The following is a 24,193-nucleotide window of genomic DNA, read 5'->3' on the forward strand; positions in this document are numbered from 1 at the left end:
ACCTACCAGCACCACTTCATGTCAAGAATAATATCATGAATGGCATCAGTCAGTGTTTGAACATTTTCAAACTTCATTCCTCGGCTGAAACAGAGAATTTCACAAAAGTTAGTTTGAACTAGAGCAGTGACTTTACTTAACAACTTTATCTTATTTGTACTGTTAACAAATATGGTGCTTTGGCTAAATGAGAGAGACAAGCATTCCCTCCTGCAATGAGCTTTAAACAGGAGCCAATTGACAATGAGCCAACATCCAGAACTATTTTGCAGTACAGTTCAACGTCCAAATCCAAAGCAAGAGGTTAAAAGATCATTCAATTCCCAAAACTTAGCATTTTTTAATGCTGCTTCCATTAGGAAGAGTAAGTGTGCAGCTATTCAGGCATGTGCAACATTCTGTTCTCATTTTAGTCTCAAGAAAAGTAACTACTGTAGATTTGGAACTGGGATGGTGAGTCCTGCTTTGCCAGTGATTGTACAGAGAAAACCACCTACAGACACATCACCCCCCTCCTCCCCCTACCCCAGTTGGTTATTTTTCAGGATTGCTCTCAATTCACTCCTGCTCACACAGTGCAGAAACAGTCCTGGTCACTACAGCTGTTTGTAGGAAAAAAGTAAACGAAGGAAAATGAAAATTCCTCTAAACAAAAGATTAATCATCAAATCAATCCAGGGTGCCAACAGTCCTACAGAACTCTCAAAGGCCAATACTGTTCTGAGAGGGGTTTCCCTTCCCACCCCCCTCTCTGACAGTATCTATTAATGCCATACTCAGTCAGCCAGTAATGCTCTCCCAGGCCAGCTGCAATCCCTAGATTAAGTTTGGAAGTGAAGATTAAACCAGTTTAGACCCCACACAAATGCAGCCTGCTTGAGGGGAGCAGGAGAAATACATGCCTGTGACAGATGACATGCTTGGGCATGTGAGCACTGCTCTAGAGCACAGCAGCATCAGAGGGCAGTCATGAAAACAGCAACTACTCACACTGGATTAAGATAAAATCCGTGTATTTTATACTGAAATAACAACATCAGGGTCCTGAAAGAACCCATCGTGCTTTTATAGAAACAAGCAAGAGAAACAGAAATAGAGAATTAAAAGTAAAATGCTACATAGCTTGAAAAAGCAGGTCAGCCAGCTTTACACTCATGGCATGTTTAAGGAAACTCTTAAAATGTGTGACAATTAAGCTCTGCCCGATAAGTAACTGCATATTTAACAGGTCAGGGACACAACATCACAAACAGCAGTGTTTGGTTACCCAAGCTTTAAGTTTTATAGTGCTTTAGTTTAAAAACTGTATTCTTGTTTAAAAGAACAGTGTTTCATGCAGAAGTAGAAATAATAATGAGTTTTCTCCTCAGTCATACTTGCTTTTCATGCCAATAAAAAAGATGCAAAGTGATATTTCTAAAAGGTTTCTTACCAGTGCTCATGGAAGTCAAATGAAACATAAGTCAGATTTGCATTGTTGTAGAGAAGAACTTGTTTAAGGTAAGCATCTCCAATAATCTTCTCTCTGCCTGTCTGATCCACCAAGTTAATAATAACCTGTTCAAAGTTTAATTATTTAACACTCATCATCTGCTACAAAACTTGCTTACATTTACACCAGGCAATAACAAATAGCTCCAGAGTTAAAGATTCATAGCAATCTTGCTGAAGTTACAACCTTTGACAGACTGTACCTAAGACAAATAAACTCCAACAGCTCCCTGCCTACACAAATTTAAATACAGAGAAGCTCTGAATGCATAGGACAGGTACACAGAAATAGGGTTTGAACATTGCCATAAGTTATTCCTGGGTTTTACTGGTTATTTACAAGGATATTTGAAAAACCTAAGTAAAATTCTCTTTACATACCAACCTTCTAATTGTCAACAAGCTTCTAAAAAAACCCACAACACATCACTAAGAAAAACAACCTAAAAACATTAACTTTCAGCCCCTGCATTTTCATGAGATTACTATTCTGTCATGTAGCACTCACCTGCTTTTTGTAATTTTTCAGCTGTTCTTCAAAGTGCGCACGAAAACAGGACACGGTTTCATTTTCACCTACAAGGCAGAGCAGTGTTAGACAGAAACAGCCTGTTCAGCACTAAGTCCTGCTTGATGTATTAAATCATGCCCAAATTTGTACTCCAAAAAACCAAGATACCTTAGCTTAAAGATAATAACTCATTGTACAAAATTACTTTTAAAGGTCTTGCATTAATTTGCTCAGTCTCAACATTGCTGTTATAAGCAAACACGTTCTTGGATTTTGCTGCATTTTGCTTTTTGGGCAGAGGAGATGGGACAAAAAATTAACTTTTAATAAGCCTGCTTCATCCTTCTATATATGCACCACACCCACATAAACATCTCTTCCAAAAAGGACAGTTCCAGGGGGCTCTGATTTTTAGGTTTTTCTCCCAAATACTTACTCTTGTCCAGCCGGGGCCGTGGGTTATATCTGTATCCAACTTGGCTCCAGAAAACAGGCACAGAGCCTCGTGTTTGGATATAGGAAAGGGTGTGATTATGGACATGGATCAGTTGCTCTGTCTCAACATAATTTGCCACGTTTCCATTTTTATCAACACCTCTCCGCTTATACCGCATTCCTGGGGAAATGAGAATGGTCAAGTCACATTAAAGAATTTGCTTAAACATTAGTAATTTATATTGCTGGTTTTGACAATGCTAACCAAAACCAAGAGTTCTAGCCCAAATCCATGATCAACAGCAGAAGTCAGTCCTACCCTAGTTTATTCCTCAAAAGTTATTTTGACTACATGGAAAAAGTTTATTTAATGATACACTATGAGCAGCAGAACGTAAAGACAGGGCAGATTAAAGTCACAAATATATCTGGTCCATCTTAAAAGACACATTTCTTCCTGTTCTGTCACATTTAGCACAAAGTTTTACTTCAGTGCTCAGTATTTTCCATAAACCTAAAGGCCACTTTTACTGGCAGAGGCTCCACTTCTCACAGAGATCCCAGAAGCAGCCCAAGAGGATTTACAGGTTTCACAAAACAGAAGCCTTCCCCTCCTTGTGTAACTAATTTCCCTTTTAACTTGTGTAACTAATTCTGCCCATTAAGAAGAGATAAAGCTCCTCTGACTACAGTTTTATGCCTACCCAGTTCTGAACTGCTCATTAAACAGAAATGTGTTTGCATATCCTTGACTCAAAGGGGAGCACATCATTATTTCACAAATGATGCAGGGGGTAACAAGGGACAGGGAAGGAGTAAGAGAGCTGGAAAAATATTCAAGGTCATGGAAATTCCGTTCCGTGTCTGGAAGTAACATTGAACCAAATTTTTGAGCTGAACCTTGACAGTACAGACAGGAAGAGGTTAAAAGTAGGAAAGGGAAAGGAATGTAAAATACCTATAATAGGGATCTCTATAGAGATATTGTCAGAGCAGCATTACAGGCTTTAATCAGGGAGAAAATTCTACACAGTTTATGCTTTGGAATAGAAATCAGATAAGCAAATATGAGAAAATTCTACACAGTTTATGCTCTGGACTAGAAATCAGATGAGCATAGTAACATTCATAGTAAGAAGGAATCAATAAGAAATTTTCCTTCTAGAATTTAGTTGCTGTATCTGTGTAACAATTTAGTATGAAAAGGCCAGACTGTAAACTAGGTACTACTCTGAAACCCTCAACTATTTACTCCAAGTTGTTCTGACAAACCATTTCCCTTGGAACTGAATTAAATGCATCCAAGTGAGCTGTGGTACAAAGCTACTGTCCTATAGCAGGGTAAGCTCAACAGGTTTTTTTCTGGGTTTTTTGACATGTTAAAAACCCAACTGTGTAAGAAAGGAGTTGGAGACATTGGAGAGTGTCTTCATAAAAACCAGTTAGACTGAAAAGTGTGGAGTTGAACAGGATTTATGAAGCTGTAAAGTGATTCAATCTTTCTCTTTGAGATCCTAAGGTCAGGGAATAATTTCTGTTTGCCTTGCTACTCTAAGCCTAATAAGGTACAAGACCAAAGCACAGCCACATTTCACACCTTGCCCCTAATAAACATCTCCTGGGACACAGGCATGCACACATGTGGCTTTTCAAGCCTCTTCAGTTGCTGCCAAAGCCCTCAAAGACCTTTGAAAATTTAACTCCCATCCAAGCCTACCAAAATATATCAGCACAGAGTTATGAGCAAAGTCCTAATAGGGGGATCTCTGCAAAAATGGAACTCCACCTCAGCAATGTGACCTCCAAGGATGCACTCAGTGCTCCTGAGCAGACCAGTGAAGCTCACTCAGCAGCCAGCCCAAGTGACAGCTGTACAGCGCTGCAGGCACTGCAGCCTCTCCTCTCTCTCCTCCCAGCAGGGAAGGCTGCAGTGCAGACAAGGGCTGGCCATCTGCTGAACACGCAGTGCTGGAACCCTGGATGCTGAGAATTCCAGACTTTCTGTGCTGTCAGGCACTGACCCCCAGGAGAACTCTGCATTTGACCTGGGGCCATGGAGAAGCTTCCAAATGGAATGGTAGAACTGGGATTGTGGGTGTGGAGTTTGAATAGAAGTGTGTAACATCACAGGGTGGGAAACTTAGAGTTTAAGGTTTTAGAATATAGCAATATATATAAAGCAAGATAGAGGTTTTAGGGCAGAGGCTGGTCCTTCTTCACCTTCTTCTCCATGGGTTTGGGTGGTTTTGTGTAATTGGATAAAGTCCACATTGCGGGGCACAGGTGGTTGGTTATTGGGTTAAAAGTGAAAATAGTTTAGGTGTCATTTCTTAACTGGAGAGTTTATCCTTAAAAGACCCTGTAGGGAGAGAGATGGGGCTTCATTTTTAGTTTGTTGGAGTGAAGTGCTGCAGAACTCACAGCTTGTGAGACTAATATAGATAAGAAATAACAAACATCTGAGTCCCAACAAGAAATACCATCTCACACATTTAATCCCAACCCTGGCAAAAAAAAAAGAAGCAAAGATTCAACAACTCAGCACTGTCCACTTTTACCAGCTGCATCCCTCTGCAGTGCTCAGAAACACCCCAGCAGCCTGAGCTGTGTCTGCCTACCCGCTCTGTGCCGGCTCCGGCGGGAGATAAGCGCCACCAGAAACGTTGGGTGGATGTCATCTACACAAGATGATTCCTGAGGAGGAGTTTCAGGACTGCTCTTATCATCATCAGAAGATTCATTATAGTTTACTACAAGTTCTTCAATTTGCACAAATCCTTGAATGATGGGGATAATCCAGAAGTCCACTTCAGCATTCTGAAGGGTACAAAAAACATTTACTGTCCTCTCGGTCCAACATTACCTACAATTACCTCTGCCATTTCTTATGTTTATAAAACATTTCCTTCACATACTTTTCATACTTTAATTTTTGCCATATCCTTATTTATGTAAGAGATAGCAGCATTTTTCCTCCATCAGTCACAGGGCTTTTAAATCAGGAGGAAGAAAGAAAGCAATTTTTTGTTTCTGATTTAAGGCAGTTTTAAAACCTCTGTGTGGACACATACTGTATCACATTTCTACAGGAAGGTAGATGTTAGCCTGTTTTCAGCAACACATAACAGTATAGAGCTTCATATGGGCTAATTTAGTCCTCAAGACAACTGGTTCATGGCTCTGCACCCTAAAACACTGATTTCTTAAACAGAATCAAGATCCAAATTCCCCACTAACTGAAGGTTATCCATTTATATCTTATAACATGAAAAATACAACTCATTAAACTCCTGCATTACACACAACTTTTCACAGTGGACACAGGTTAACCCTGCTGTGACTCCATAACCATTTGTTTATTTATAATTATCCATGAAAGAGGAGTAGGGCATAAGGCAAGATGCTGTCACCCCTAAAGAAAATTAGACTTGGCCTAAACTGGCATCCAGAAGTTAGCAACTTAGTCCTTGGTCCACAAGGTTAATTTAAAATGATGGAAGGTCATTTATTGAAGAAAGAGAGGTGGATTGCTGCTTCTTTATGTGCTCACTTGCCAGGAAAATGTTTTATTTACTCTGAACAGATGTTCAGAACAACTTGCTCTACACTGGTTTTACACTGATCAGCTACTGTGCTCAGAGACAAAACACTATCCTCCACTATGGAGAACCAAAATCTTATCTCAGGGAAACTTTGAAATACAGAGGTTGTTTCTTTCCTGGCTCCTCCTCATTATCAAGTTCAGCTCTGTTCAGGGATAATCCATTTCACATAAAAACACAACTCAACTTTACCTTAAGAAATCAGCACAAACATATCACACCAAGTTATTCTACACTGCTTTATTGCATTACATGTTTTATTTCAGCCGAAGTTCACTCCTTAGCAATGATCACAGGCTGGCTGGAGGAAGAAGGCAGTGCCAGCTGCTCAGCTACAGAAGGCACAGCCCTGATCCTGACCTGTCTGCCAAGCAGGTTTGTAACCAAACCCCTACAAGGCCTTAAGCAAACATCTCAACTAAAAAGAACTAAAGAATTGTTCTCATAATACACATTAGAACTAGGACTCACATCAATGCTGATGAGATCTTCAATCATGTGCTTGTTCCAAAAGAATCTGTCATCCACCTGTTCAGAAGACAAAAGGGCAGGTTTTGCAGTATCACAAGTTAGGTTTGGCAATATCTGAGGGAAGGACACCAGTGTCCATCAGTTTATTCACACACCTGTACAGACAAGTCAGTGCTTTAAATAAAACACTTCAGGTCATGCTGCTGCAGACTTTTGTTTCCTTGCAGCTGAGCTGGTTACAGGACAAGGTGTTCAGCTGCTGTAAAATGTGACCAGCCAGGTTTGGACCACGACCATTATTGGACAGCTCATCCCCCAGGTGAAGAAACAAACACAAACAAACACACACAAGCACTCACTTTTCGCCACAGGGGTAGGTTGGTTTTCTCACAGGCGCTCTGCCTCTGCACAGAATTTGTCAGGTCATAGCTCAGGCTGTAGTAAAAGGAGTCTGAATCCATGAACATTTTGAACAACTCCTCCAATAATCTCTTCTCCAGTCTCTCTTTCTCTTTGCTTTCTCTAATCTGAAAGAACAAAAATGGCTCTCATGTCTTTCTCTGCGAGTGAGACTCCAGTCATATTTTCCATTTCTAACCTTGGGGGACAAACACTTTCCCAGTGATGAGCAGGGAAAAACTCCCAGCAAAGATAAACATAGGAGACAGCAGTCTGAGAAACATAATTCTAGTTTTAATAACTACTGTTTTGACTTCCTAATCCAAGTCATTATTGGTTAAAAGCAGTTAGATGAGATTGCATGGCATTCTCTGAGGAACCAGGCACCAAATTGTGTCCAATTCTCTATTATAAGAGATACTTATGCAAAGAAATTTATAGAAGTTTAGAACCTCACTAGAAGTTAATCCTAGTAAAAAAGAACTCTATTAGCAATTCTGCCAAAATTATGTAATTACAAAATGAAAAAAAAATAAAAATCATGGAAGAGCCACAGTTAAGTAATCAAAAAAATTAAACTGGGCATCAAGACAGTAGCTCCACATTCTGCAGTTTTTTTAATGTCTTTGTATTCCATTTGATAATCCATCAAAAGCTTTGAATTATGAACTCAACATTTTGGAACAAAGAAGGAAACAGTAGAAAACTTTACCTTCTTTTTATTTGGAGCAGACACATTAGATTTAATTTGAGTAAGAGTCTTCAGCAGGAATTTTGTGTCATCTGGGGACTGTGTTATCTTCTCTGGCTTGTTTATCCCGAAATGGTGCTTTTTACAAAGCTAAAATAATGACATTGAATTAAAGCCAACATTTAAATACTCTTTAAAAAGTTCAAAGAAAACTGAAAGTCTACAAAAGCAAGATTTTGATGTCCACAAACCTAGGGGAGACACTGAAATTGAGGGGGAACCTGCAGGTGTCCATCTATAGCCTAATTCTCACTCTTCTATAAAAGGCATTTTCTCCTGTGATGTGAGACTCTGCCTCAATTTGACATGACTTGAGTACTCAGACTCCAACTTCCCACCCAAATTAAATTAGCACTGCTCAGTTTTATTTTTGTTCCTTAATCCATTCTCTTTTGGGGAAAAAAAATTGCAACATTTTAAGTAAGGATTTCCCTTCAAGCCAAGTTATAGAATTAAGATTCCAAAATGGGATGAAAGCAAGAGAATCCATAAAAAAAATACACTTTCTCCTGGTTCAGTAAATCTTATTCTTGTGTGGTATTCCCAATGATCTTTATGAAATTTAGGTATTATTTTGTTGCAATTTCCCTCCCCAACAGAACATGTGACTTCTGTTTTAAAAAATACTTTTTATCAAAAAAATAGTATTTAAAAAAGCACAAAATACTCAAGATGTTTCCTTATACCAGGAAGAAGAGACAAGAGGCATTTGACTTTTATTTCACTGAAGCAGGAGGGGGACAGTCAGAGTTCCTTGGGGATGGCCATACCTCCAGTTCCAGATCCTGAGGTTCTGTCTCAGAAAGTGGAATCACTGCAATCTTGGTTATTTTGCAAACCTCGTGATCTCCTGGAAGTTTGCCAATCAATGCTTTCTGACGAATTAAAAGCAGCCACCATGGTAAATCTGGGAAAAAAGAGATGAGTAGATGCTTTGTTTTGTCAGGAATATATTTTGATTAGTGTGCCATAAACCATTTGACTAGAAGAATCCAGTGAATGATGATTTGTTATTGTTGTGTTTTGTTATTATGCATTGCAATAAAATAAACAAAGACTTAAAAATATTTATTCAGTCTCTAATATAAGGAGATTAACTATTCCACAGACTTACATCAAAGTAACCCCTGCTTCACCTACAGCAATTAACAATCTCTAGGATGAGGCACATTCCCACTGATGGCAGCACAATTTGAGAACAGCTGGAGCTCAGACAGCAAGTTAAGAATTTCCCTTTGTACCTCCTGTCATGTATCAAACAGCAAGACAGACACAGGTAACACCTGACTGCAAGATTCATGAGTGAAAGAAATCTGATGAGCAAACATGGACTGCACCACATAAAGCAGTTTACACGTGTTCAACGGCTCGTGACAGCATTCCTGAAGAGCATAAAGTGGTGGAGAAATTAGTGAGATAAAAATTAATGAAGATATTGGTGACAGGAGCATTCCAGACACATCCAGGCTACAGCACTTGCGGCTACAGCACCCACACTTTAATGAGACAGGGGAACACAGCAAACATTCCCACTGACTGCTGAGGAGTGCCTGGACATTCCCAGATTTCAATCCTTTGGCTAGAGCAGGAGTTTTGTGCAGGGCATTTAGGAGTCAAAAGCAAAAGTTCTGTTAAGGGAGATGGAAAAGGCAGAGAAAGTCCTAGAGACAAACATGCACATTCACTGCTTCTCCCAGCTGAGAAGCAGCCAACTGAGTTCAGCTGAAAAGGTGACAAAGACATAAAAAGCCTGCTGTGATAGACTTAAATATGCTCCCACACTTGTGATGGCAGAATGTGTCATGTATTGTGCCTCTGAATACGATCCACAGCCTTTGAAAAGTCTATTTAGCAGCTCTATAGCAAATACAAACCCTGTTCCCCTTGCTCAGTAAATTCTAAACAGTATTTTGTCCTCTGAATGTTTAAGAAAAACACAGAAAACCCCAGCAGTTTCTTTTATCTAAAGAACAGGAATAGTCACTGCCAACAGACAACTGTGTGCTGTGACACTGCATTCCTCCCTTGAATTCTTGCATTACTGCCTTTAAAAAAAGAGATATGTTTATGGTAGGTATTAAGAAGCCTTTAAAGATTTCAGATTCTCCTAACTACAGACATGCTGTGAGAGTCAGAGGGTGCCTCTCAAAAAGGCAGGAGGGGAAGGGGAATGAAGACAGGCACCACTTCTTTAATATGCATGGTCCTGTAAAGGGAGCCCTGTGCTGCTCCTGAACACTGCAGCAGAACCCTCATCTCTGCAGGATCAGACACCTCAGGTCAGGGGGGATCTCAGGGTGTCACTCTGATGGAGCAGAGTCAGCCCTGAGGCTGGAGCAGGGCTGTCACAAGAACAATCCAAGCTGTCACACAAGCACAATCTCCTAAAACTGGTCAAAGGATACCAGATCAGGAGAGGAGAGTGACAGCAAATGGCACTCAGTGATCCTCACTGGCCACAGGTGCTGGAGCAGCTCCTCTGTGCAGCTGTAGGGAACATGCCTTGGAGAACACCTGCCTTTGCCCCCACATCCCACCCAGCAGCCATGGGGAAAAGCAGGCTGAGGAAAATGACAGATTTTATGCAACAGCGAGAAGACCAACGAACAGGTTAAAAAAAATCCTTTTGCAAAGGAGAAATTGAAATGCTGCCAAACCCACCAGCAACACATAAAGATGCCTATCAGTTCATCTGAAAAGATCTACCCTTTCTATGCTGATTTCTAGTAGGCAAACCCAGCAGTCTCTGAAAAGCCAGGGCAATCCAAGCTTTTACAACAGGGTGTCCAGGCAGGTATTCCTGCTGGGCAGTCCTATCATCTCATCTATTCCCATCTGCAGAAGGTTGGCCACACAATTTACTCCTAGGAGATCACCAGTGTATGTCAACAAACAAAACAGACACTCTTCTAACAAAGGTGACCATCCAGAGCTCCAGTGAATTAATCAGTAGGGTTCTGCTGGAGATTAGTGTAAGGTAAAGCAGATACACCACAGTAAAAAACTGGAAAAGGAAAAATCTCTCTGCCCAATCTTCCCCCTACCTATATTAACAAACCCTGGTAGCTGTAAAAAAGAACTTAAGAGCTCAAAACTGACAAGAGAGTTGAGTATCCTTTGTCATTTTCAAAAAGGCACTGAAATGTCATCTTGGTGTACATTGCAAAACTCTTTGTATTATAGCCAGAGCCACAGAACATTGAAAGAAAACAGGAATTCCCCAGCAGATCAAAAGTAAACAGTCAGGAAGTGATTATGCAGATAAAGTATGCCCTGAAGTAAAGCTTCAACAATAGCCATAAAAGCAGCACATTATAATAGCCAGCAATATCTAAATAACTGAATCCCTAAATACAGAGAATGTGCTTCTGCAGTCAGGAGGAAAAAAGCAGTTCCACAGATCAGTGACTGCCTGCTCCATGTGTGAGCTATGGTGTGCACTGCAGAACAGGACAGCTGTATGCCACTCCAGAAAAGTGCACGTTTCAAGGCATCTCTCAGGATATAATGTTCATTTTCAGTGTTTTATGAACTAGGGCAGAGCAGATGGTGACAACTAGCTTGAAGTATTGCATCCAAAGGAAGCTATTACCTCTCATTCATCACTAAAATGGAAATTTACTCCTCTGTTGTTTCAACACTGTCAGCACAACGCTGCTGTTTTTCTCTAACACTTCCCCAAGAATCTAGCATGCACTTTCCCCCAAATGCTTTTGCAGTAACTTTTCATAAACTGTACATGAGTTTATTACAAATGCTGCTTTCTGCATGGATTTTGATTTTAGCCAAGAAATTCTACGCTACCAATTTCATACATTTTGTTACTTGAACAACTTAAAAATTGGCTGCATGCAAAAGGAATGCTTTGGGTTGTTGACTGTATGAAATTCAGTTATATCTCAGTGAAGAGATTTCAGAACAGCCTGTAGTTTCTACCAAGATTCAGAGGCATGCTAACAAAAAAAAGCTGGGGATAAGGAAGGAAGAACTCCATTTCCCTCCTGTTTACAGAGTCTGAGGAGTTTTGCCAGTAGCATTTAACCTGGGCCTTAATTAACCAGCACTGGGACACCCCAAATGAATCCAAGTACAGACTCTGCAGTGCACAGGGGGGTGCTTTGATCAAGAAACAGAAGAACCTGAGGGAGAAATGACTGTGTTAAGTGGCAATTGCTGGAACTGGTTAGGAAATCCAGCTTTGGTTATAGTCAGATATATTGGACAACAAAATTAAATTATATAAAGGAGATACTTTATGCAAGAGATGTGTTTCCCTCTATATGGGAAGATTAAACAAAGACAATTTTAATTGTGCATCTTACCAAGAAAATGTTGCAGTAACATCTCCACAATACATCCTAAAACCATTTTCCTTTTATTCCCATTGTTACTCTGCATTTTCTTACAAGTTCTTTTGGAATGGGCCAGAAAAGAGTAAGCAATTAAATTCTTACATTCTGATATTCAACCAATGTTTTATTGTTCAGGTTTGAGTTCCCCACACACACACACAAAAATAAAGTATCTGAATGTTTTAAGAAAATTCACTTTGGGGAAGAACAAAATATTGCTTTAAATAAATTTGAATCTCAAATATAAGTGTACAATTATGTTCAGAGGTACAACTGGCTCCCTCATGTCAAAAATTCTTTGAAGAATTAAAAAGTAAAGCATATAATATTGGCTAGCTGGTTTCTATGAGACAGCTTCCCTGTCACAGCAGCTTTCCTACAAATTCTCCTGTATGAGGCAAGCAATAAAACCAGCAAGATTAGGAGTAAATTAAAACCCATCCCTAGTTACAGCTCATTGGCAAGGGTATTCCAATGCTAAATTACAGACAGCCCATGACTGATTACAGGGACATTTCAAGGTCATCTTAGACAATTCCAGCATTCCTGCAATAAACAAATCTTTCAGAAACACATGAGGATCTATGACCAAGACATTCAAGTGCATACAGGCTTTGTCACAGCCCTAGAGTGCACTGGTAGCTACTCCAATACTTAAAAAGGCATTTGAAGTTCTCAGTGTTTGTGTGTGCCAAGGATTTTTAAGACCTCTTTTCAACAACAGCTGGTAACAAGGCTCTGAGCAGGACAAGCCCAAATTCACCAAATGAGCTTCAAACTAATTTTTCTGATCCTGATAACCTGGGGGCAGGGAAGAAGAAATCAGAGCAGCAAGTCCTTTTGCAGGTCAGGCATTTCACCCAGCTCCTGCAGCACAGTTCTCCTGCTGAGCCTGGACAGAATTGCCATCCAGCAATGTAAAATATTTATACAACTTCTGCTGATAAAGTTTCCAGGTGACAAAGATTGATACAAGAATAAGTAATGAAGACAGGTTACTGTTACAGACTGCTAGATGATTCAGCCTGAGGATAACAACAAGCCACACTTGAATATGATCAAGTAGGAGTTCACTGAAAATAGCAGGTTTGAGGAGAGCTGTGTGAGACACCTCAGTCAGCCCTCTCCTTGTCACTGCAGCCTGATGGATGACACTCATCAGGAAATGGCACCAAATTCCAGGAGCTCTCAAAAGAAAAGTAACGATAAATAGCTGGAGGCTGGTTTTTTTCAGATATTTAATAGTAGAAAACAAGACACCATTTATAGGACAGTTGCATCACTAAATAGCAGAATACCTACAACAAAAAAGAAAGATGAACAGTCTGTGATGGTGTCATCTGAACAAGGCAGAGACAAAAGGAAACACTTCCACTGACCTAAGGAGAAGCTGAGTGGAATGCCTGGATGAGCTTAATTGATTCAGTAGCTCTATAGGACACATGGAAAGAAGAGATATCAGTCTTATTACCTGATAATCTTAATTTACCTGACAACAGCAAGATGACACCTGTTGAAGTATCACACTCTGGGAAAGTTTCAACTCAGATTTCATAAGCAGAGGAAGCAGCTCACAATAAACACACATGCAAAGATCTCCAGTTGCCACAACATACTAAAAACCTTCCAGAAAGCATTTGAGGTCTCCCTTTTCAAAGGCTTTTATAACTAGGCTCCCTAGAGAGAAGGGGGGGAGAAGGCTTTTGTGTACCCAAGGGCCTGGTTTTAAAACACCACACCCCCCACAAACACAAAAAACATGTGTCAAAACCCATCACTGAGCACTTTCCCACAGCAGAAAAAGCTCATTACTGGAGTTTAGCCATCATTCTTCATGGACAGCACATGCTGACCAGCACAGACAACCTGGATGAAGAGAAAAAGTGAGACTGCACAATCTGAACCAGTTCATATGACCAGATCTGAAAAAGGGTGGGAATAAATCTGGAGAATGAGCACAGACAAAAATATCAGGTGAATTCAAAGAAGATGAAGTGATGTGACTAGGAGGAGGACATGACCATGAACTTCATGGAGAGGTGGGCTCTGAACTATTACTCCCAGAAACAGGACCAGGGGTCACAGTACCTGTGGAGCCACAGTAATTCCTAGGATTTATCTGCCCTACACTCATGCCAGGGTGTCCCAGTCCCTGTCCTCCATCCCATTATTGCCACCCTGAGCAATCTGTCTCTATTCAAGGGACTACAAATATCTGATCCATCTCAGCATTTAATCCATCCTGCCCTCCTGGAACACACTTGAAACTTTACCTGTATTGATCATATTGCCAGGCACTACTTTAAATGCAGGGACTCACAAAAACAATGCCACACAGCAAGGCTTTATGGCCACCTTTCCACCTGCAGGTAAATAGACAGCCAGAGCTCTACTGGCAGAGGTATCTTGCTGGGCAAAGCTGGTATATATCAAAATAAATACTTATTATGGCTTCAGGAATTTGAAGCTGATAAAGCTGCAGGAGTACTGAGTTTATTTTACAGGAACACATTACTACTATCAGTTAGAGCCAAGCTTATCATTAAAACAATGAATTCTACACCTGCTTGAGTTTCATAGTTCTGCCATTTGACTGCAAGCAAGTTTAAGTGTTTCTCTTACTTTCAAATATTCCTCTACCAAGGCAGCAATTATTATTCAGGTTTTTATATAGCATTGAGAATTCAGGCCTTATACTTCTGTGAAAGCTTCCTTTATTAGTTTTTGCACTGTACCATAGGAGAACAACAGGAATCTCCTTGGAAGGATTATTCCAAAAGATTTAAGAATTTTATAAATCTCACATGGAGGTTCAAATAGAACTTCAAATACAAGTTTTTACTATTTGTGAATGCAGGTCTCTATTTTTATAAGACAGTGCCAAATCACAATACATTCACTGGAGAGCAGAGTGAATTTGCATGTGCAGCTATAATAGAATGACTTTGACAAGTCCTTTTGGGGAGTGCTCCTCCACAGCAAAGAACACTACATCGTTCCACTGGAGCTGTGCAGTATCATTTGTAATGTCACAGAACTTCAGCAGTAAACAAATAAAACCCCCAGCAGTAGAGAGCAAAGCACATACCTGTGTGAAGCTGGACTTTCCCAATGACTCCCTCTACCAGGCCCAGACAAATGGGATTCCAAGCCAGAAGAAGATCAGTGGCTGCAAAAAAGAACAAAGCTCCTGTTTTTAAACAGTAAACCAAACAGGACAATTAAACTGAACAGTCACCCTTTCCACTTTCCCCACCTTAGAGGGTAGAAAATATAAAACAATTCCAGCAATAATAAGATGATGTACACATCCAATTTTGCTTGCTACCAAGCAGATATGAAAAAATGACTAAGTTTCCAACATAAAGCCCTACCACAGATATTTTCCACATTTCTGAGGGGCAGTAATTAAATTTAATGGAGGCTTAATTCTTCTCATATCCACTAGAATTTTTCACGTAAGCAAAATTTTACATGGCTGTAGTGAAACTGAATAGAGGTCACTGAGTTAGCAGCACAGCTTCAAAACCCAGCAGATGTTGACTTTCATCCCCAGCTCCCTCCCATTTGTATCCAATTACTATTACTTTCACATCCTCTTTCTATAAACACACACACACAGACACTTCCTCTTCTGTTAAAACACTCTCCACAAGTACATGGAATATCAAAGCACACAAAATTAAGGTTTAGGTTTCTAGTTCTCCTACTCTTAACAAATTCCAGTGAACCACATAGGAAGCAGAAGAGAAATCAAGAAGAAAATTAGTTTCTAACTGTGGTGCAGTACCTGTTCAAGGATTTGAGAGTGGGGGAAAGAAAGAAATTCCTAATTCAAATATTTATAGTGAAAACAAATACTTAAAAGCAAATATCTGTGTAGGAGAGAAAAATCTCAGAGGAGAAGAGGTTTTTCTATTTGTTATTATTTGTTATTATTTACCAAAACACACTTGTTCCAAGGTAAAAAGAGCTTCTCCACTTTTAACATCCAAACAAATTTAATATCTTAGCTATTGGTGTAAGTAGATGAACATTTGAAAGAACAAACTCACAAAAGAGTATAAATCATCTAAATAAACAAACTTTATCTACAATACCTTCATTTCTTCTTGTAAAACTGAGATCTGCAGGTGACAACTAATAGTATGATTTTTTTTTTACACCCTTGTTTTAAAACACCGAATCCTCCTTGAAACATTTGTAATTGAGGCCTTGATATTCCAAGAACACACATATTAAAAGTACTAGATTCAGCTATTTTCCTCATTAAATACAAGCATTTCCATGAGCTACAATAGAAACGGTTGCAGTCAGGGTAGATCTGGAATAAACTCATTAAATGGGATAGATCACACATGCCTGGACACTGATAAGCAAGAACTAAAAGCCCACAGTAGCAGAATTTAAAGCAATGTTTGCAGCAGCATGCAGGGCTGCAATTAATGTGTGTAACCATGCTGGACCAAATTCCTGTTTCTTCCTTCCTCTGGACAGTGACTTGAGCTGCACAGAACCTCATGTGAATCATGGCAGAATCAAATGAACTTCCCTGGGAGACTAACACAGCTGAGCACCAGGAAATCAGTGACAGTGGGTATGAGAGGTTTGATGTGCCCTCAATCCCTGCTGAAGCACCTGAACACATCTTGGATCCTCTGGCACATTTGTGCTCATACAAAACAAGTTCTAGAACAGCCTGAGCTCAGTTTCACTTCAAATAATGCACAGGAGAATCTCAGTGCCGAGTGGGAAATCTGCACTAGCAGCAAAGAGCAGTGTAGGCAGCCTCCCTCACTCCCAAACCTTCCACCTTCTTTCCCAGTTTTGTCTAAACCCTGGGACCCTTCTACAGCTGCATTGTCTCACACTTCATCTACTTATTGCCATCTTTGAATTTATCTTTGAATTTGAAATTTGAATTTAGCCTTAAATTCCTATTTCCACCAGCCAGTGATATCAAGTAGCAAACAAATCCAGACACAGGAGGAATTTAAAGAACCAAATCAATGAACCAAACCATAAGCCTAGTAATCTAGAAGATATTCTATGTCTTTCTAAAACTCTGATTTCCTGCTCTGATAAAGTATTAGCAAGAAAACCTCACTTGCTATCCAGAGCCTTCCTCTAGGAGTTTACAAGAGATGAAAAAAATGAGTAAACAAGATTTTGTTTTAATTAGAGGAATAAGGAAACAACATTTTAGACCTGCCTGTAAAAGGACATAAGAAAACAGAACATCTTACACAGATGTTTTATTACTCTTGTGGGTTCCTCTGAGAGAGGCAGCACCAAAAAAATCCAAGCCTTCTACAGGAATCCTACTACCCCAGCAGCAGAGACACAATGAGAAATGGCTCTAAACTTTAAGTACAGACAAGCTTTGGAAAAGAAGAGAATGCATTTGGAATCAAATGCATATTGCACTTTCAGAATTTAAAGGCAGCAAATACAGATCCATCAGCTGGGCAGCACTGTCAGTGTGATTATCAAGCTACCCATGGTAAAAGGCTGACTGCTTGAAGAAAATTTTCCATGGGGAAGGCAGGGCATGTGGGAAAAAAAGACATATTTAGCAATATATGAGGGGATTACCATGTTTTTTTCAGTGATGCAAAGAAGCCTTACAGGAGAAATGCTTGTAGACTGTGAAAAAACATCAGTGGTGGAATCACACTGACTTCCTTTTGGTGACAGCATCACTAAATTTGGGTTTCTTACACTATTTCTAGAGAATATTCTATAGGAAAGTATGTGTGACAGCACAGAGGCAAGGCAGTTTTTTTAAACTAAATAAAGCATATCTGGTTCCAACCTGATTGGAACTTTGTTATTGGTTAAAATTCAGTTTCCTGTGTGACAACCATAGCTCAGAGCCAACACCCAATCATGCTGAATAAATATCATTACAGTAAACACCAATATGAATCTCTTGCTCCTGCTAACTGCACTCTGGAAGTAAGAAATGGATGAACCAAACAAAATAAAGGTTTAAATATCATTTCCCCCCCCCATCCCTAAAGATGGGCTTTCATGCTGTTGCCTCCAACTTTTGTCTAACACTAAAATTGATCAAGATTGTTTCCTTGCAGCCATTTGGGAAAACTGGCAGCAGCAATCTCCAGTCACTATCTTGAAAATTATAACCACTCTATATTTAAAATCATTACATAAGCAAAGATTCAGAGATCCAAGAATGATAACTGCAAGCCTGCAGATATAAGTATTTAACTGTATTATATTTTACATAATTTATGAGGTAGTCTAAGATGGTAGACAGTGCTACATGCTACAGAAGTTATCCACATCCTTTTGAAGTCATAACAATAACCATACAAAACAAAAGTGAAAATGTTCCATTCGAAGTTTTACAGGTAGCATACATGAGACCTGGCCACATTTGACTGCTGAATGCTGAAAGGACTCATGACAAACTTGATTCTTTTTTATTTTTTAAAGAAATGCCTATCAGTAAGAATTAGCCACCACAAGGCTCCGTCAAAGGAAACTGTGAACTTTCCTTACAGACAAAACAGACAATGTTTTGAGATATAATGTGAAATACAACTTATCAATAGTCACTTGTTTCCCCACACAAACTTCACTTCCTATAAATGTCATACTAATCCTCCTTTAAACCTCACAGAGCCAGGAATAAAGACTTATCAGCTTTAAACTGCAACACAGTGATGTTGAAACAAACTTCTTACAGCATTGTGCTGATGATAAAAAAGCAGTGTCAAAACAGTCATTGTCCCTGAAAGTAGAAAGTCAGAAGCTGTGTCCAGAAAGAATCACTGTGAGCATGAGATGAGTCCCATGGAAGATCTTCCCTGACTTGAGGAATTCTCTGCTGTCCTCAGTGTGTTTAAATTTGAGAGAACTGCCAGTGTTTGACAGGCCTTAACACTCTGATGTATACACTTGCTCACCAAGTTTCCATCCTGAAGTACAAAATTGCTCATTCCTTCCCTTACCCTACTAAATAAATTCAAGCTATTGAAACAAATGTTGGGTTTTTTTGCTGATTCCTGTCAGAGATAAATGACCACTGCATTGCATTTACCATTCACAGTGATTGTATCAGCATTCAGTTGCAGCAGAAGTTCTGTCACAATTTCAGAACAAAACCAGCTTTGATGTGACTTCCACCACCACCACCACCAGCACCACCCTCAGAGCTCACCAGCAGTGATGCAGAGCCATGCAGCACCAGATAAAGTCTCTTTAATTCTTTATGTTTACACAAACACAACCCTGATAAAGGTGATACAAAAACAACTTGGAAGAGCATCAAAACCCAAAACTGCTTTCTGGCTCTTCCTGCAGTCTACCACCAGCTGAACTGATCCAAGGTCAGGCACAAACTCTGGTAAGAAAACAAACCATTGCTTTGGGATAAACCACTTGCTCAACACAGAACGGCTGGAGGCAAGGCTGGGGAGGCAGGCTGGCAGCTTCCTCTGGAGAAGGCAGGAAGAAAAGAAGATTTAATTTGTTATCACCTGAAGCCAGCCCCTACTGCCTGGTTCAATCCATTGAGTAGCTGTAATTGTTTCTCTTCCAACCCTGCTGCAGTTCAGAGGGCAGACACACACCTCTCATCTCCCTCGCTGCTGGCATTTGGGAGTGAACCTCAGCTAGGAAGAGTTTCCTGACAGTGTACTCAATACAAAACATACACATCCTCACTGGATTGCCTTCAGGTTACACCTAAGTGTACCAGCATGGACATGCATGTGTCAATTCTCAAAAAATCTTCCTGGAGTCTGACAGAGCACTAATTCTCATTTTCACCACTCAACACAAGCCATAGATATTTATATAGAAAAAATAAAAGCAGAATGACTCACTATGTACAGCCAAAATAAATCATGCAGCTCTGCTAATGTAAATTTTAACACCAGAGGTGTTAATTTTCAGGAAGAAGCTTCAATATTTTAAAATAGATTTCAGGGGTTTTTTTCCCTTTAAATTGCATCTGCTTTAGATCAAAAACAACTGCAAGACTTTATTATTAGCATTATTTGACCTTTATGACCTCCTGTGGCTTTTCAAAAGAAGTCTGCTTCCAAGTTCCAGTTCATCTTTGAATAGTGTTCTGGAATTTTAGTCAGGATTAAGAGATTACAAATTAACTGGGAAGACTTAAGAATATAAAGTTGAACTTCTTTCTCTTGGAGGAAATAAAGTACTACTTACACAAATAAAACTTAGGCTAATTGAGTTTTCTTTTCAACACTGATTTCTAAAACTGTATTTAAGCTACTTGCAGAAAGATGAAGCATTAAGACATTGAGTATTACAAGCTCTTAATTGTTGTGAAGTGTTAATTTACTTATATGTTCTCCTCCAAATTTTAAATAAGTTATCCCTTCAGGTAATCACCTGTTTCATTGGGACACTTCCCTTCAGTATCTCAGCATTAAAAGAGATGAACACAAATGGGTCAAGTACAATTTAGTGACAGATTTAAAGCAGTGGGGATGGCAGCACACAATAATAGACATTTATAGTGCTGCTGCCAAAGCAGGATGCAAGTCCCAGAGAAAGCAACTAACAAAAATGAATCCCTACTACTCATCTTGATAAAGAAATACTTCTTTGTATTCTGGTGCAGTCAGAAAATCCCTTGAGTCACCAGGCATTGCTTGGGAAACTGGAAAACATATGGAAAATGTTCAGTTGTCTGGAGAGCGTCCAGTGTTACATGGAATTGCACAAGGAACCCCTGTGCTGGAAGTGGAAACAAACTGCTGTCACCAGTGTTTGCTCCAAACAGAGTCTGACCCTGTGCATCAGGGGCCTGCAAACTTTTTTATCAAATGCCACACCAAGAAAAACAAAATTAGCACATATCCCAAATATGTATATTTATTTGTCCAGCAGAACAGTAAATAATTTTTATTGCATGTATAATAAAACATACAAATTATAAGAGGTTTTTAATGGGCGAAATACACGTTATTTTAAAACAGTGTTTATTTTTATTAATGGTACAAAGTATTTTCTTCCTGCACCCCCAGTGGACTGCCTTGAGCACCCACAAGCTGTGTGCACCCCACTGCAGAGACCACTGATGGCTAAATATCTGCAACAAGCTGTGATGTTCATCTCAACCCCTGGAGATAAGAATCAGCTCCTCACATCCCTTCCACAAACCTGTAAATACCACTCAGAAAACCACCCAGCAGGGACTCTTAAAATGCAAATAAGTGCCAAGCCACTGGAGCTCAGAGGGCTGGTTTTTTGCTTGGTTGGTTTGGCTTTTTTTTTTTTTTTCTTTTTAACTTTAGATCTTCCTTTTATTCTTCACATTGCTGAACTCTGTTAGCAAACATATTTTCTCAGAAGTAAAACAGAAAAGGAAAAAATCTCTTTTATCCTTCCAAAAGCAACAACTCTGCACTAATTAATATTATTCCACACCAACACACATTTATCCCCATTTTTAGCTGGTATTTCAACAAAGCTCAAGTTGTTTGAGGATATATCCTTAAAGCTAAGAAAGCAGTAGGTTGTCTGCATTTTTTAAATCCTATTTACTCTGCAAGAAGGAAACTATCAATCAGGCAGGAGAAAGATTTTATTCAAACCTACTTACAAAACTGACAGCTTAAACACTATGTTCACTCATTCTGAAGACTGTCTATTAAAAGTTTGCTCAGCTACAGCTATACAGAAAGAAGAGCACAAGAAAGCTATTCTACGCTCAAAAAATTAAAATATAAACATTTACTGAGCAAAAGGATTTCACAATTATGGAAATCAGTTTGTTTTACTAATCACTGAGCTGACTTATGCTAATGCTCCTTAAGAGCCATGAGAGAATTACAGTGTGAGCCAAGTTGAAGCAAGGTAAAGTTTTCCCTCACTGTCACCTGTTCTTCTGATGCCATAATTAACCTTCCTCTCTGAGTGTCCAATAATCAGTCTCAAAGCACAAGAAGAGTTATGGATTGGAAACAACCATTTCTAACACTAAATATGGGGGCTTATACTCAAAAATTTGGCATGTGTTTCAGGAACAGACAGGATTTCCAGCCATTACATTACCTCTCCCTCCAATATTACTCCCTTTTTTTTTTTTTTTAAACCGCTGGGGACAATTTGACTACTCAGACAACAAGCAGCAACATATTATTTAAATGTTACTGGAAGGCATGCAAATATAGGGAAACTCTTAACCATCATCCATATGTGCAAAAGTTGCTGTTTTCCCTTAACTGAGAAACAGACAAGAAAAAAACCTAAAATATAGCAATTAATGACAGACCAGCATATCTGCCATTTACATCTTGGGCAAGGTCATTTACTTTTAAATTTGGCTTAGAATTCTGTTTTCCAGTTCAAAGCATGTTCAAGGGCCTTGTTCTCAGTGTTTCAGAGACTCAGCAAATACAGCTCCAGGGCTCTATTCAAGTAAGATTTCTGCCTTAAAAGGAAAACCTCAGTGTTCAAGTGCTATTTCATTCATTTGGGTTCAGCTTTTCAGGAAAAAAGTCCTCTCCCAGTTTTTATTGGGGAAGATGTGTGGAGCAAGAAAATACAACTGATGATTAAGTATTAATATTCCTGTTTACCAAAGCCAAGCTTTAATAAAAAACAGTTTCTGCACTATTTCCAAATTCTTCCTCTAGATACACAACCAATAATTTCTCCTCTTCTTGATACTCCACTCCCATTACTTTATTTTCTATCCCATTCCAATCTGCAACAGTTGTTTTGAAAGAACACAAGCAGCACATCAAACAAGTGGCTGCCTTGTCCTGCAGTTCAGAGTTTAAAACTTAAAATCACAAAAGTTTTCATGTTTCCTTACACATAGAGCTGAAATATCACCCACACCATTAAACTGTAAAACAACCTAACAAGAAGAACAGTGTTCTCATGAAAAAACCACAAGCCCTTGGTACAGATGCAGATCTTTCTTAATTGAAATCAGTTCTAAATATTGAAATTATCAGTATCTAAATATTGAAAAATTGAAATCTGTTCTAAATATTTTAGCTACAGTTAGTCTGCAATTTCCTATTCAATATTTAGTTAATACTAACTCATGAGATCAAAGATGAGTCACCTCTGCCAGCAAACTACAAGCCACAGAAATCCACTTGAATTAGATTTATTTTAATTCCAGGAAAAAAAAAAAAAAAAAAAAAGAACCAGCAACACCAAAATATCAAGATAAAAACATTAGGAGTTTTTCCTGTATTTAAAACCTCAGGTCATTTCAGCATGGACAGGAATTCCAAGAAATATACACATCTAAGTTAGGACAAGTTTGGCATTTTTAGAACTCTTCACAGAACGAAAAGGAGGAAAAAAAAAAAAAAAAAAAAAGAGAGGGGAACACCCTTGTCATATTCAACTAATCACCTGCTAAGACTCAACAGGAAAATAAAGAAACACCTCACCTCAAGATGTATTTAATTCTCACCAGGCTAGGCTTTAACACACTATCAACCCACTTAAGCCTCAGTTTTAGGTTTACTATGTCTTATAAAAAGAACCATGGATGGAATTACAAAGTAGATTTTACTTATAAAAGGTAGAAAATAATTTCTCTCTGATAAATATATAGGAAGATCTCACCTCAGAGTCAGGAGCTAAAACAGTGACTAATGTATGCAATGTTTAATCAGAGGAAGGACATAGAGCAGCCCAGCCCACTCCCCTGGTCCCCTCTGTTCTCTTTCACAAGAAGACAAAAGCAGCCACAGGGACCCAAGTGCTGCAGATTTTTTCAGCCTACATCCTCGCTGGGTTGCAGCTAATGCAGATCAGGTCTGACATCTGGTTTGTCACAAGTACGTGGTGCTGACAACCAAGAGAGAGGAGGGAACAGAGGAACAGAATGAGCAAGCAAGGGTGAGAAACAGTGCAGTACCCACTGCAGCTCAAAAGGTGTCAAAAAACAGCTTGAGGTTCCTTCTGAAGTAACTTGAAATCCTAAAGCTCCAGCCTCCTGTGGAATTCATTTCCCAGAATAGATAGGCAGTTTCCAAGACATACTACTGAAGTTCAGGAAGGCAGTTTTGTATGAAATAACTCAGCAGCATGACTTCACACTCAGGCTGTCACCCCTCAGAGCCATGTCTAGGACTGCTCTGCAGACTTCAACTTAGCAATACAGGTTTTGGTGGCAGTGGCATCACTCCTTACACCATTCATTAGCTCA

General features: G+C 39.4%; 1 protein-coding gene across 2 annotated transcripts in view; it reads right to left on the reverse strand.

The window, feature by feature from the left end:
- The window catches only part of INPP5F (inositol polyphosphate-5-phosphatase F), a 40,919-nt gene that overhangs the window by 12,977 nt on the left and 3,749 nt on the right, over window positions 1-24,193 (reverse strand). Inside the window, exons 2-11 of one of the 2 annotated variants that reach the window (XM_053983211.1) lie at window positions 15,101-15,181; window positions 8,431-8,567; window positions 7,622-7,750; window positions 6,870-7,037; window positions 6,511-6,567; window positions 5,056-5,254; window positions 2,439-2,618; window positions 2,000-2,067; window positions 1,433-1,557; window positions 7-84 (exon numbers count right to left, since the gene is read on the reverse strand). In XM_053983211.1, coding sequence (XP_053839186.1) covers window positions 7-84; window positions 1,433-1,557; window positions 2,000-2,067; window positions 2,439-2,618; window positions 5,056-5,254; window positions 6,511-6,567; window positions 6,870-7,037; window positions 7,622-7,750; window positions 8,431-8,567; window positions 15,101-15,181 — 1,222 coding nt within the window. Of the gene's footprint in view, window positions 1-6; window positions 85-1,432; window positions 1,558-1,999; window positions 2,068-2,438; window positions 2,619-5,055; window positions 5,255-6,510; window positions 6,568-6,665; window positions 6,771-6,869; window positions 7,038-7,621; window positions 7,751-8,430; window positions 8,568-15,100; window positions 15,182-24,193 lie in introns of those variants that run through there. The other variant, XM_053983212.1, reaches the window with a different exon arrangement.

The sequence above is a fragment of the Vidua macroura genome, chromosome 8 (assembly GCF_024509145.1).
Source record: "Vidua macroura isolate BioBank_ID:100142 chromosome 8, ASM2450914v1, whole genome shotgun sequence".
NCBI classification, from domain to species: Eukaryota; Metazoa; Chordata; class Aves; order Passeriformes; family Viduidae; genus Vidua; species Vidua macroura.